General features: G+C 44.7%; 1 protein-coding gene across 1 annotated transcript in view; it reads left to right on the forward strand.

The window, feature by feature from the left end:
* Positions 1-15,271, forward strand: part of SEC14L5 (SEC14 like lipid binding 5) — a 40,895-nt gene that overhangs the window by 21,223 nt on the left and 4,401 nt on the right. Inside the window, exons 6-17 of the mRNA XM_026859038.1 lie at positions 717-845; positions 1,508-1,727; positions 3,463-3,575; positions 9,005-9,194; positions 9,527-9,615; positions 10,149-10,219; positions 10,843-11,014; positions 11,674-11,808; positions 12,215-12,352; positions 13,156-13,401; positions 13,811-13,989; positions 15,104-15,256. Of these exons, the coding sequence (XP_026714839.1) occupies positions 717-845; positions 1,508-1,727; positions 3,463-3,575; positions 9,005-9,194; positions 9,527-9,615; positions 10,149-10,219; positions 10,843-11,014; positions 11,674-11,808; positions 12,215-12,352; positions 13,156-13,401; positions 13,811-13,989; positions 15,104-15,209 (1,788 nt within the window). The 3' untranslated portion in view covers positions 15,210-15,256. The remainder of the gene's footprint in view (positions 1-716; positions 846-1,507; positions 1,728-3,462; positions 3,576-9,004; positions 9,195-9,526; positions 9,616-10,148; positions 10,220-10,842; positions 11,015-11,673; positions 11,809-12,214; positions 12,353-13,155; positions 13,402-13,810; positions 13,990-15,103; positions 15,257-15,271) is intronic.

Here is a 15,271-nt window from a genome sequence, read left to right on the forward strand (position 1 = left end):
GAGCTCATATCTTTGTGTGTGGGCTGGAATTTTTTTCTTTCATGTCAGTTTATGAACAGCAGCACCTACAGAGAAAAGGAAGAGGGTTAGGTTTAAAAGATTATATAGGTTTTTACCATATAGAGAGTAACTGGAGGGTAAATGGCTGGAAAGGAAAGATGTATATTGAGTTGATAGTGGAAAGACTCCCCACTCTGCCATGTCTCCCGTGTTTTGGAGGGAAGACTGACGTTAGTGGCTGAGTTTCCTATCCAAAACTAGAAACACTTTGCATTTATCTTCCTTTGAAGATGTAGGGGGTTTTAATCGCATGTTCCTAGAGGGCATCCCTATCTTTCCATAAGGAGATCTTGACATGATGGTTTCAAGTGGGCAGCCTCACTACTATTTTAGTGCAACTTTTGCTATGAACATTATTGTTTAGATCTGCTTGAGTAGAGATGGGTTTTAATCTTGACTTCCTTGTGCATGTGGGGAATGCTGGATAAACCACAAACGTCCATATGTCCAGTTCATGATGTGTTTCTACTACTCTGGGAGCATTAATCTGACTGATAAATATGGGTCTGTCAGTGCCTCATAAGAAGGCTCTTCTGCTGCCTCCCTCTGTAGCTCTGGAGATTAAATAATCACTTTGGTTCCAGGGGCAAGAGCCCTGCCATATTGTGAGCTGTCTGCTACCATCCAGCCCTACCTGTGTGTATCTTTGGGCTTAGGTTCACCCTGAGAACGAAGAGTGGACTTGCTTTGAACAGTCTGCATCTCTTGACATCAAGTCATTTTTTGGCTTTGAAAGCACAGTGGAGAAAATTGCCATGAAGCAGTACACATCAAACATCAAGCGGGTAAGTTGGGTTTCCTGTTGTGCCATAAAAACCAAAATCAAATGCCTGCTCTCAGTGTGCCTCTATTTTCTTTTTTATAAAGTAGATCCAGTTTTATACCCTTACTTATGTCTCTGAAATCACTCAGTAGGGGCAAACGAAGAAAAAACTCAGTGTGCAATGAGCAGAAGAACAATCTGCTCACTGGAATGTGTCTGCGCAGGGGAGGGAGCAGGCTGTACCAGAGGGGGATCGCAGTGGATGCTGTGGGTGCCAGGCTCCTCAAACACTGAGGACACTGTTCTCATGCAGGAAGAGAAAGTTCTGGGTAAAAATCAGCATCCTGTCTCTCTAGAGATGAGCAGAGGCACTTTCTTTTGGTGGCCTTTTCCTCTGGGCAGCTAACTGATAGTTTGGGAGCAGGAGAAAGGGATAAAAGTATTATAAGGGTAGCAGTATCCTTAGCATTGGAATTTGCCTTGCCAATATTGTAATTCACCATTTGTATGGTGCATTCATACTGAAATTTTCCCTGCAGGGTCATGCAGATGGAAGGAGATAACTATTTCTCTTCTGTTTCTCTGACAGTGTTAGTCATCTGTCCTGAGGAAAACTCTTCTGCACCTTGTTGGTTCTGGGAATATAGGATTGTTTTTTTTCCTAATAAGAGTTTTCCCCTTCAGGGCAAGGAAGTGATTGAGCACTATCTGAAGGAGTTGATTTCCCAAGGGATCACATTCATCCCCCGCTGGACACCTCCCCCAGTGTGTGGACAGAAGGATGAGCAAACTCCAGCTGGTGGACACGATGCTGATGACGTACCACTGGAGTCGGGGGCTCCTGGAACTACCAAAGAGCAAACTGGCAGCTCCTGCCCTCCAGCAGAAGCTGTCAGCCCTGATGGTATGTGATGTCCAGGCAGTAGCAGCTGCTGGCAATCTAATTGCCTTGAGTAGCACTGACTAATGAGTTTATTTTTATTTTTTTGGCATGAAGTTTTTCTTCTGGATTGTGGGTGGGGAGGAGGGAAAGTTATTTTCTTTCTTCAAGAAAAACACAAACAATGGAACTTTTTTCCCCAAAGCTGAAAAGCCAAGAAAAACTGTGCAGGCAGTATGTTTTTGTTCGAGCTCAGAAAAAAACTTGGTTTTGATCTGACCTTTAAGGTATTTAATACCTTAAATTGGAGAAACTTAAAGGTTTTTCTAATTGAATTATAATGAAATTTTTTGGCTGTTTCAAAATTAATGTTCTTGGGGATTGGTTGGATGGATTTTTTTTTTCCCCTATATCAGGCCAAGACATACTTGCAGAATGCTGCCTAATGCATTTTTCACACAAAATGTCGGAATTGGACTTACCTTTTTGTGTGCTGATCTGATGATATCTTCTAGACTAAATAAAATTCTTCTCTAACAAAAAGAAATAGGAGGGACATTTTAATTTAGAGCTGTGGTATTAGAAACAGGAGTTGTCATTCCTCAAACAGAACTTGTTTTGCTGAGTGTATCTAGGGAAAAAGCTTGGAATTTGGAACCATCAGTGGTTCTGGTCTTATCAGACCTTCTCTAGTAGCTTGTCTGTATTGGAATCCATCTGAAAAAATTATTAAAATCCATAACTGACTATAAGAAATGTTCATGTGCTTTGGGATTAAAGTTAATTGAGGAGTGGCAGACCACATCTAGTAGAAGAGGAGAGTAGCTCTTGTTGTTCTGCTTCTATTCATGTTTAGGAAGTGATGAGCTTCCCTGGGACTGCTCCCCAGCTTGCTAGCTCTGTGGATTCAGTAGGGTGTAGCACTTAGAAAATATAATTTCTGTGTTATCAGTCAGCAACAGTGTATCCTGTGGGTGTCTGGGCTTTATTCTGTAGTTAATGGTATCTGCTGGGGAAAAAAAAAAAATCTTTCCTGATGAAGAGCTAGCTCAGAGGTGGTCCTCCCAGCCCTCCTGCAGTGCCTGCATGCCTCCAGCACAGCTAGTGGCCGGTGCTGCTCCCCTTTGGGTACCACATTCTCCTTACTGGTATCTGCACATACAAGCCTCAGATGGCACATCTGCTTCTCTCTGTGAATGCTGGCAGTCTCAAACCCCTTGTCCTTTGTCTCTTGTCTGGAGGGGCCTTGAGCTGCTGGTATGCACAGGACTTCTTCTCATGCCAAAAATCTCCCTTGCTGTCAGAAGTGATAGTGTTATTCTCCCTTCCTTTCTGGTGTCTGTAAGCAGAACAACATTTCAGTTTTCAGATTTTTAGCTTCTTGTCATTGGAATTGTGTGTGAGATCTTTAGGACACCAGGGGATTTAAGTGCCCAGGTCTTGGAGTGGTTAATGAGATGAGTGCCAAAGCTCATGGTATTTAATTTAAAGCTCCTGCTGGAGCAGTTCAGGGTTGAATGAAATATTAGTGTTCTAAGAGACAGACAGAGTGATCCAGCTTTGATACCTTAGATGCTGTCTGTGTCTTCATGCCCTAATCACAATAAGAATATCACTTGCTTCCCTCAGGTAGCTAAAATGAGGGCTCCTACACTCTTCCAGTGCAAATCATAAGTAACCTTACGTATAGAAATAACTGTACATCTCCTTCCTGGTTTTGCCAAGTCTCCACTGAATTGTTCTTTTTTATTTCCTCCAGCTGACAAATTGGATGCTGATTACATTGAGCGATATCTGGGCCAGCTGACTCCCATGCAAGAGAGTTGCTTGATCCGCCTTCGCCAGTGGCTCCAAGAAACGCACAAAGGCAAGGTGGGTAGGTGAGGCAGAGCACCCCTCTTTGCAAGCCTGAACAGTTGTTCTCACAGCTTGTGTGTTTCAGCCCTCCCAAAAACCCCAGGGTCATGGACAATTTGTGTGTTGAGACTGTGGGGAGGTGTGGCTGGAGCAGTCTGGAAGAAAAGGATCTGGAGGTTCTAATTCACAAGCAGCTGAACAGGAGCCAGCAGTGTGCCCGGGTGGCCAGGAAAGCCAACGGCATCCCGGCTTGTGTTAGATATAGTGTGACCAGCAGGAGCAGGGAGGTGACAGTCCCCCTGTGCTCTGCACTGGTGAGGCCACACCTGGACGGTTGTGTCCAGTTTTGGGCACCTCAATAGGAGAGAGATCTCGAGGGGCTGGAGCGAGGGCAGAGGAGGGCAGCGAGGCTGGGGAAGGGCCTGGAGAATCAATCCTGTGAGGAGAGATTGAAGGAGCTGGGAGTGTTCAGTGTGAGGAGGAGAAGGCTGAGGGGAGACCTCATCACTCTCTGCAGCTCCTGAAAGTACATTGCAGAGGGGTTGGTGCTGGTCTCTTCTCACAGGGAATTAGTAATAGAACAAGAGGGAACAGCTTTAAACTCCAACAGGGGAGGTTCAGACTGGACATTAGGAAAAAATGTTTCCCAGAAAGGATGGTCAGAGAGTGGAATAGGCTGCCCAGGGAGGGGGTGGAGTCCCGATCCCTGGATGTGTTTAAGGGTTGTTTAGATGAGCTGTTGGAGGATGTGGGTTAGGGGAGAACTTTGTAGAGTGGGGCTGATGGTTAGACTTGATGATCCCAAGGGTCTTTTCTCACCTGAATGATTCTGTGATTCTGTGAACTGTTTTGGCAAGGTTAGGTAAAATGCCAGGCGTGGAGAATGGCCTTTGTGACCTTGCAGCAGGATCCAGCAGTGTCAGACTGCACTGGCACTGCAGTTCAGTGCTGGCAGTATTGAAAAGGCCACTCCATGGTCCCCAGGGCTAGAGCTTTTGCTATGTATTTAGGGTAGGCGTTGACCGGGGCTCAGTAGCCCAGACTGGCCTGTCTGGACAGGTTGTGTTTCCCAAAAGCTGCAGGGTGAGGTGGGAGAAAGGGTTATCTTCCCCTGTCGCTGGGCAGTGCTGCTCAGCAGAGAAGCAGTTGGTGGCACCGAGCTCTCGGCTCCTGCATGTCAGCTGTGTGCTCTGTGTGTTATATCAGGCAGGTTGTGTACAGCCAAGGGCTGAAATCTTCTGAGGAGAATTCATTCTGTTCTTGTTTTAATCTCCTTTATCAAAATGTACTATTTCAGAACCACACAGGATTCAGGAAGTAGAGACAGTCTCGCCTTATGGTGTGAGGTACATTGTGTAAGCCTCTAAAATAGAGGAGCTGAGGGCACTAGACTGGGGCGAGTACAGATGGAGTTGGCCAGCTAGTATAGATAGAAACACTTTTCCCTGAAAAGCACCACAGGTACTGTGGGCTAGATATAATTTCTGCTCTGCTGTAATGTTCAGCAGCTGCTTGGACTCTTCCTGGCTGAAGGGGAGTCTCTATATCAGGACAAGAGGATAAGTGGTATGTGGCTGAGAAAAGATCTAGGGCAGCTTGAATGCCTCGAGGGTTCTAACTCAGGATTTCCTGATGGAGAGAGATTGGGAAGGAAGGACAGACCAAGGATAACAATGGGCAAAGTAATTGGGTGGGCTGAGTAGAGAGTGCTTAGGAAGAGGGGAAAACAGGAGAAAGATGGAGCAAGTGATCCCCCTTGAAAACAGAGTACAGCTAGGTAAGGTTTCAATAGTCACAGTTTTGACTTAGAAGGTCATACAGAATGAGTTAGGAGGTACTCATGAGCTTTGGAAGATTTAAATTTTTTTTTCTGCTTTTAACTGGCCTTTCCAAAAGAGGCTACTGTCTGCAAGGAGCTTTGTCAGTAATTTCTACATGCCTTGGTGTATCTTTTTCAGAGCTAAGAGAGCTTATGTCTCATCTGAGTAAAAGGAGTTCAAACTTGATTTATAAAGCCCTGTTTTTTTCTTGGAAAAACTAACAAGTATCACCCATGTAGAAAGAAAATGTAATAAAGATTTAGTGCTATAGTTCTGTTATTGAACTTGTGAAGAAGTCCCCTTTGTGAGTGTATGTGTGGGTTTTGTTGGTACCAGTGAGTGTAGATGGAGAAACAGTTACCAGAAAACCACAGGCTGAAGAGAAGAACAGTATGTGTTGAAGTAGTGTGAAAAAGTCTCCCAGCAGCTGATAAGCTCCAGAGACTAAACAATGCTATTGAATCTGTAAGAGCTGATAAGTTCAAAACACCAAGCATCTGTCAAATCTGACCAAGACTGCTGTATACAGTAGCATCAACAACAGGTTGTATAACTTTGGCCATGTTCAAGAGCACAGTGGCTGCTAGATGCAGGTAGAGACTGCAGGAATATATATAGACCCAGTGGAACAAAGGTACCCTTGAAGGACTGTCTGAACACCTGTAAACTGCTGTCATGTTGCTATGATGCTCTGCCTCTCAGTAAAGAGCTGGGGCTGGCCTCCCAGCTAACCAGGTAATTGTGGGTAAACTTTGAATAGTTACCTGCTAATAATAACAGCCTAACTAATAAAATGGGCTGTATTAAATATTGGTTGTGATCTGTGTCTCCCCAGATTCAACCTTCTGTGAGATAAAAGGTGTTTGACAACAAGCAGACACAAAACAAAGGGCAGGGATCAATCCCCAGGTATAGTTATGCTCTGAAATATAGGACATTGAGCCTTTTCAGGTCTACAGTGACCTGTCCAGTAAAACGATGTGGACTTGTGTGTGGTAGGAGATATCTCAGCTATTGGGTATCCAGCTGAAAATGAGCCCTAGATGAGAGTAAGACAGTGAGACTTTATCCATGCATGTGATCTGCAAGGATCTTGGTTTCAGGTGGAAGAAGCACAGTCTAAACATCTGCCTGTTTTGTTCTGTGGGTTGTGAGTTTTCTTTCCCCTCTGAGTCAGAGGCTGGGGAATGGAAGCTATAGAAGGTAGGAGTGACAGCACATGAGCAAGAAGTGAAACAACTGCCTCTTGGGGTGATTGGAGCTCTGAGTGTGTGCAAGCCCTTGTTCTTCCTGACAGCTGCTTGCTGTGTTAAGTACTTTGGCAAGGTACAGCTGGCTGCTGAGCGCTCCTAGGATCAGCCTTGTGCCCTTTGTGTAGGCTTTGTGAGCTCTGTTCCCAACGCAGCCTTGAACAAGAAGGATGGTGCTGGCTATTGAAACTTCATCCTAAATCACCTTAACTACTCACCTGTTTGCTTCTCTTGATTGCCTGTCACAATAACACAAAATCAGGACCTTATTCTTATGTGACTTGAGTTTTCTCAGGAGAGGCTGTTACCTTGTGGTGACAATCTGCTCTTTTAATTCAGAGCAGGGATGTCCTTATTCTTCTGTCAAAAAACATTTGTAGAGCTTCCATTTCTCAGAAAATGTCCCTTCTTATTTTTGTCCTCTTTGTCCTATTTCACTATCCATTCCCTGTTCCTTCCAAAGCAGACATTTTCCTTTAGAATCAGATCTATCATTGCTTTAAAAATCTGAGTAGTTGAGGAAACTTCAAATGGTGTTAAAATTGCACATACTTAAAGCTAGTAATCAACAGCTTTGCACCATGTAGAGTACATGTAGTTTCACTAGTAAATAGAAAGCCAGGCTGAAATGAAAACATCATTTCTTGCACATAGGAGTTACTGCTTTGATTGGACAAAGAGACTAATTCCACTATGGACTAAGTCCCCTCAGGGCTTCCTGCCTTTGGTCCAAACAGAAGCACTGACTTTGCCTCTTACCTGAAGCTATGTACAGCTTAAGTTTGAAACGTGAAAAGCACCAAAACCTCCTAATGGCCATCCCCTCTCCTGGGTCTCACAGGGGATCCAGGGACTATTGTAAATGTTTGTGGGTTTTGTCTGCTGTCTTGTGAATAACAGCTTCCTCTGAGCAGCAGAAATGCAAATGTAAATCATCTGATGAAAATTCTGCTGTCTTTCATCTTGCTACAATCCAGAAAATTTTGGTGGCATTCTTCTAAATACATCTGAGATTCTATTTGGGAAGGCTGCCCTTTTCCTTTCGGTGACATACAAACGCAGTGTTTGCAGTGTTGGAATATGCTGAGCAGCTTTAATCTCCCATCTCCTCTTTGGGTGCTTCTAGTTTTGGCTTTAGGCAGCCTGAACTGTACCCCTTTCTTTAGGTGGTATCAGTTCTTAATATCTCTTCTAGCTTCATACCAGCTTGTGAAACTGAGATTGTTCCCAGCCTGACGCTGCTGGCGGCTTTGCTTTCTTCCCTGCTTTCTGTTTTCGTGAGCTTGTCAGGGGACAAACAAAGGAGCTTTGACTCCTGAACACATGTTTTTTTTGTATTACAGCAGGGCTCAGATAGCTTGTGTTGTGCTAAGTGCAGTACAGATACTCTATAGGAGACTATCCCTGCTTGACAGAACTTGAATTTTTAATGGAAACTTGTCTTTGGGGGGACTTGGGGTGAAGGGACTGAGAAGAGAAATCAGCAGCATTATGCAGCTGTAATCCAGTTGCTTTGGTGACTGACAAGCTTTTAGTCACATTTGGCCCTTCTGTGGAGCCTGTCCGGTTTATTGTTAATTCCTGCTGCTTAGTATTCCTGGCAAATTTTCTTTGATTTTTCAGCTATGGGAACATGGGGGTTTTGGACGGAGGTTGGAATAAGTCATTCTACAGCCTTAGATTGGGAAAGCTTTTGGGCCCGTGATGCTAGAATTACTGATAGGAAGTGTTGGGATGAGCGATAGAGAGACGGCATGTTGTAGTTTTGGTTGATGTGTTGGTTTTGGTGTCAGTGTGATGTGATATGGGCCTTTTGGGAGAACTCAAAAGCTTTCCTGTTCAAATAACACCAGGGGAGCATGGTCAGCAGCAAAGCAGAAGAGGAAGGGGCCTGCACAAGAGCTGGAATTGGTGCTAGTGGGTAATCATTCGATGAGTGTACAGTTGTGATCCCCCTCCAGACAGCGCGTGCTTCACTTGGCTAATGTGTTACGTATGGAGGCTTTCTGTCCTTCGCTAATTTGCGCTGTGGGGAGGTGCGCTTGCAGCTTCCTTACTTCCATACACTGTGGTGTTTGTCCTTGTGGATAGCAAGCTGAGGGAGACTTTAGCCAGCCCATTGTTGCTGGGGCTTCTGGCAACCGGATCAGTGAAAGGCTTCTCACGGGCTGTGAATTGGTCACATCTTTTGTGCTCCTAGCACCATCTGCTGCATCCAGCTGGATTAGTTAAGGAGGGAGGGAGAGGGATGTAGCTTTAATATTTGTTATCTTAGTTTTAAGAATTTAAAAAATGGTGTGTGCTCTGCAGGCTTTATGGAACCATGGTACAGGTAACATAGCAGTCTTGATCCTCAGGCTTTCCCTTCTCACAGATCCCCAAGGATGAACATATCCTTAGATTTCTGCGGGCTCGTGACTTCAACATTGACAAAGCTCGAGAAATGCTCTGTCAGTCACTGTCTTGGCGAAAGCAGTACCAGGTCGATTACATCCTACAGTCATGGAGACCCCCAGCCCTCTTAGATGAATATTACACCGGAGGATGGCATTATCAAGACAAAGGTTAGAAGCTGCTCCTTACATTGACAGTTTGCATTAAAGGACCTCATAAGTAACCTGGGATTTCTGGAGAAAGTTGTATTGACACTTTAAAACTGAACAAAGTGGTTCAACACCTGTAAATAGCCATTCTGTTCTGCTGGTCATTTTGTTATTTCTCTGCACAGATCAGGCAGACTAGAGCTAGTGCAAAGCAGCATCTCTCTGATAAGGTTGCCTTTGTGTATGTTTTTTTTCCTTTTCAAATATTTAGTGTGGATTTTGTAAAAGGTACTAGAGTGTTAGCCTGGGAGACTAGAGCACTTCCCTCTTTAACCCTTATGCTTGTTTTGAAGATGGACGACCACTCTACATCCTTCGTCTTGGCCAGATGGACACAAAAGGTTTGGTGAAAGCTCTGGGAGAGGAATCACTACTGCGACATGTAAGCTGTACTTTCATTTCTCACGTGAGGAACATTACGTCCCTTGGGGTGGTTAGAAGCCTCGGTATAATGCAGCTGAGATCTACCTGCCTGACACGAATAATTCCTGTGTTTCATCACTGGTAACTCAAAGTTGGCTTGGTGACTTTAGCATGGCGTAGCTTCTCAGTCTCCCTGCAGAGACAGAAGTGAAACTTCTGTAATGGTACAAATGGGCCAGAAGGGTGTTTTCCAATAATTTTCAGTTTATCTGTAAGCCTTCCATGGCCCTTTCATGCAGCTCTGCTAATGACACTTGATCTCGAGAGTCTTATATTTCACCCTAGATTTTCAGTTTCCGTACCTTGGTATGATCAGTGTAACTTTTCAGTAGAGGATGGAGGTTTTTTTGTAGTCTCTATTCTGTTTTGCACACTGCAAGTTCCCAGACTGGTATACTTCCAGGTTCTATATTTTTTTAATATGATCTCTGAGCTTTCCTGGTTTCTCAGTCATGCTCAGGCTATCTTAGTCTGCACTGTCTTTGATTTCAGGTTCTGTCAATTAATGAGGAAGGACAAAAGAGATGTGAGGAAAATACCAACACCTTTGGCCACCCCATCACGTTAGTATAGCTAATTTTCTTTTATCCCTACAGAGTTTAAACTGACGTGGTGAGAAGAATGCTTCTGTGAATGATTTAGGTGATGTCCTTTAGGGTTAAACTGCGGACAGCAGTGTCTCTCTTTTGGGCTGTTTCTGGGCTTGGGGAACCCATATATAGTGGACTTGAATGCAGATAAATTCTGCAGCTTCATATGAGAGCAAGTATTGATCCTTCCTTTCTACTTTCCAGATAAATTTAATCTTGCTGATTTTAATCTAGACCCATGAAATTCTTTTTTTTTTCTTTTACAGGAAACTGTCTGCCAGATTTCACTTACATGTAAAACGTATTTTTGAAGTATTTGTAGCAATAGGCCTGTGTTCCTTCACCCTCTTCCACACTGACAGCATATGTTCTTGCCTTTGTAGTTGGGTGTCTGGTTTGCTTGAAAGCTCACTGGATTCAGGCTGTCTGCTGCCTGAGGGGAGATCTACTTTTTATTGGAACTGCTGGTCTCCCTTGTTGGCTTCAGTCACTCCCATACAGGCTATGGTGTTACTGATATATTTTGTGGATCATAAACTGAGCAGCCACTGTGCAATGAAGATTCTGACAGGTCTTTTTCTGTGGGCTTATTTTAGATCCTGGACGTGCCTGGTGGACCTGGAAGGGCTAAATATGCGGCATCTCTGGAGGCCTGGAGTTAAGGCCCTTCTTCGGATAATTGAGGTTGTAGAAGACAACTACCCTGAAACTCTGGGGAGACTGTTGATAGTGCGAGCACCCAGGGTTTTTCCTGTGCTCTGGACTCTGGTGGGTGAAACCCGGACTGCAGTGTCATAAGCACTTACGCATGTAAAAATAACTATATCATCCAGTCAGTGTAAGTTCTGCTTATTGAAAGGAGGGAGAAGCTTCCAGGTATCTTGTGCTGAACTCCTGAAAAGGCTGCAGCATTGCTGCAGAACAAGCTATAGGAGGCCTGTAGCTCACTTGATTCGAGGGGCTGTCATCCACTGGGGCAGGACAGCATGTTGGACCTAAACTGCAAATCCTCATGCAGCAGTGGTAGCCCAACTTGGTGGGTTTTCATGTTGATGGGAAAAGACAAGTATTTTTTAATCTCATGCTGAGGGACACTGAAGAGAAGAGTAATAAATATTGTTCTGCCTGATGCCTGTTCTGACAATGTAAGTTAAATTTCTTGTGAGGTTTATATGTGGTGTGGTTACTGCAAACTTACTTTACATAAAGTATAAAATGTTGTGAGATGGTATAGCACACTTTGCATTTGCTGCCCCTTTCTTTGGGGAACTGGTTCAGAGTTGTGAAGCTCTGTACTACTGCTGGTCTGCATTCCTGCTGATGAGGCCTTCCAGTCTAGAGCCTAATGCATCCATGTAAAATGGTAAAAACACTGTCTCTAACTTCACTTGGTGGCAGTGATGTCTTCTGTCCACTCTTCATTTCAGGTCAGTCCCTTTATCAATGAGAACACAAGGCAGAAGTTCCTCATTTACAGTGGGAATAACTACCAGGGTCCAGGAGGGCTGATAGACTACGTGGACAAAGACGTGATCCCAGACTTCCTGGGAGGAGACTGCATGGTGAGTTTCCCTCCCTGTTGTGCAAGTGGAGTCTGCAGTGTGCAAGCTCCCTTGATGCCCTCCTCCTCAACACCTTGGCCTTCCACTCCCTTCTGAGAGGTGGTTAACCTCTGTTCTGGCTGGGATGCCCCTACTCTGAGCACTGTGCAGTTAATTTGTGCGCAGGAGACTTCACCCTGAAGTGGTGATGCTGCCCTGGAGAATGGGTTTAGAGGTCAGCTTTCTAAACGGAGCTTAGGTAAACCATTATAGTTCAAGTAAACTTAGTCCCACTATGAAATCTTATACCAGCTGAGGGTGTCATCCTCTGTGTCTGACAGCCAATGAGTGTTCATGGTACAGATAACTTGATACTTCACCACTAGATTAGTATGAACTCTCATATTTGTTTGTTGAACTCTTCCAGTGTACTGTCCCAGAAGGTGGGCTTGTTCCCAAGTCACTTTATCAAACAGAAGAGGAGCCAGAGAACTCGGATCACATCCGATTATGGACAGAAACTATCTATCATTCTGCGAGTGTACTCAGAGGAGCTCCACATGAGGTATAAACCAGAACTTCATAAGGCTGAAGGAGGTGATTAACTGGTATCAGTGATGTGTTCCTTTTGTTAGGGCTGACTAGAACAATGAAGGGCTCCCAAAGTGTGAGCATGAGATGGTTCAGCAGCACTGTGCCTTTCTCAGGAAGGCTAATGCTAGCTAACAGCTAGAAATGTGGAAGTTCAGAACAGCAACTTGAGAAGCAGTATCTCTTATCTCTATTATGACCTGATCTTCTGCAAGATAGTGTCATCTTCCTCCTTCTTAGGGAAGTAAAGCTTCCCTCAGTTTCCCTTCTGACAGCACAGCTTCTGTACTCAGTGGCGTAGCTAGGACAGCAGTGGTGTTGTAAGAAGGTATGTGCTGGGAACAGCCTGATGGGGGTCACCAGAAAACATAATGTCCAACACTTGAGTGTCAAAACAGTCAACTAGCTTCACTGATGATGAGTAACTCTGATTTGGCCTGCTTAGGTTCCTTAGAAAGCAGCAGTGCCTTTTGGTGTGCACAGCCCCCCGGAAAGTGCTGTGTCCTGAATGCTTTGCTCCATTTAGGTTTTCCTAGAACTAGTAAATGATTTACAAGCAGCTCTGATACAGAGGAGAGATGGGGTGAAAATGCCTGAGCAGATGTATTTTGGCAGAAGACTGGCAATGGAAATCAGTCCATGTCCTTCTTGGGAATCAAGACCAAGACCTTAGCTGAAGGATTGTAGAGAGAAGCATGTTTGCGGAGTGGGGAGGAATACATTGCCTGCCACCTGAAGGCCTGACTCCACAGTGCTCTTGTTCTGTTTCCTCCTTAGATAGTTGTGGAGATTCTGGAAGGGGAATCTGTCATCACCTGGGACTTTGACATCCTGAAGGGAGATGTGGTGTTCAGCCTCTTTCACTCCAAACGAGCTCCTGAAACAAATCATAAAGAAGCCACGTTACCAAGTACCTCTGCTGCTGGGGACAATGTGCAGCTAATTGACAAGACATGGGTCCTGGGGGTGGATTACAGCCGGATGGAATCTCCACTGGTTTGCCGGGAAGGGGAGAGCATCCAGGTCAGATGTGTTTGAGTCTTGGTATGGATCCTACAGCCCTAGAAAACTCCAAAATGGCTAGTGGTGGCAAGGGGAAGGAATAGATGGCATGGGAAACCATGTATTGTTTGGAAGTAGTTGCTGTGTTCATCATTCTCTGGATTCCCTGTGAAAGTGGCTGCTATTGCAGTCCTAATTTAGACTGAGCCGTTGGAAGGAGATGCACTAATCCATGCCAAAAAGCTAATTGAAAATAACTTTTTTTTTTCTTCAACTAGCATTACAGGGCTGTGGCTTTGGTGTGTAAAATAAGTGAATGGTGTATGGTCCCCAAAGTAGTTAGCTCAGTATTTTCTTTTGACTTTTGCCAAGTCATTCATTTATTTAAGATGCCTAGTAGTCACCTGATGGCACTCTCTTTCTTTCCCAGGGATCTCATGTGACTCGTTGGCCTGGCTTTTACATTCTCCAGTGGAAAATGCACGGCCCTCTGCCCTGTTCCGGCAGTAGCCTCCCTCGGGTGGATGATGTTCTTGCCTCTCTGCAAGTTTCCAGTCACAAGTGCAAGCTTATATACTACTATGAGGTGCTTGCATCCAAGGACTTCAGGTAGGGATTTACTGTACGATTTGCAAGAGAGAAACCAAGTGAGAGGACTGGATGTGAGGTAAACATCCAGATCCAAGTGACCTCCACAGGGCGTGTGTTTATTGATAAGTTAGATGGGCACAAACCAGGTGGCATTTTGCACAAAGAATCTAGTTCAGTGCTGTAAGTAATAAAGGACCTACAGCAGTGGAATTTTGCTTCAGTTCTTGCTTACAGCTACCTGAAAAGGGGGAGGCTTTTGACCGGGGAGTTTTTTGATCTTAGTCAGGAACATTATGAGAAGTTACTTTTGGAGTAACTTAACAAATATCAGCTGGGCTATTTCATACATATTTCACTTGGCACTTGAAGGATGTCAGTCATGATTTGGTGAGTGCTTTCTGAATATGTGAGTGCATCAACCTTGGCAGGATTTGCCTAGCCTCCTTTAATGTTAGAAGTACTCTTCAAATCACCCAGTAATTTGAATTCTTTGCAAGTACTTGACCTTTCACTAGGAGCTGGAGGAAGTGTTAGGTAGAACAGACTTGCAGATGGGCAGGTGGCGACCTTGAGAATGTGACCTGGCCAGATCCTGTGGAGTCGGAGCAGCAGTAATTCCTCACTTCAGTCATTCAAACCTGCTTTTTGTTGCTCTACCTGTGTAAAACGTGTCAGGAACAGTAGGCTGTTGCAGCTATGGTGAACCCAGTCTGCTTTTGGCAGAAGACCATGGCTGAACATGCTGGAATTGGGACTTTCATGCGTAGCAGGCTGGAGTTCTCAGGTTAGCAGAGGGAGCTGCATCCACTGAGCTGTGCTGCCTTCAGAGTGCTCTTGAGTTTTCCTTTCTGCTCAGGAGCAGTGATTGCAGCACCACAGAGGCTCCAGCTGTGTTCTACTCCCTGACTGCAAGAGACAAGGTGTAATTTCTGTTGCTAGGAGAAAAGATGTCTCTAACAAATTAATTTTTCATCATGACACAAAGATTCTTAGAGACCAAGTTGAAAATGATGGGACAAAAAATAAAATACTTTTGCAAGTGTCATAGAGTATAAGTTGATCTGTCAAATGTATTCAGTTATCCATTAATAGCTGCCTTCCTAACAAATATATCTGTTTTGTCCCATCCCAGGGGATCTATGTCGAGCCTGGAATCTTGCAACAGCGGCTTTTCCCAGCTGAGTGGAGCCACAACATCTTCCAGCCAGTCCCAGAGCAGCTCCCATATTTCTAGATAGCAGGGCCAAGGCTACAGCAGCAAGGAAAATTTGCTCGGGGCTTCCTGCCCCCCCCCCCCCCC

This window comes from Athene cunicularia (assembly GCF_003259725.1).
Source record: "Athene cunicularia isolate RWA chromosome 14 unlocalized genomic scaffold, athCun1 chr14_part1, whole genome shotgun sequence".
In the NCBI taxonomy this organism is placed as follows: Eukaryota; Metazoa; Chordata; class Aves; order Strigiformes; family Strigidae; genus Athene; species Athene cunicularia.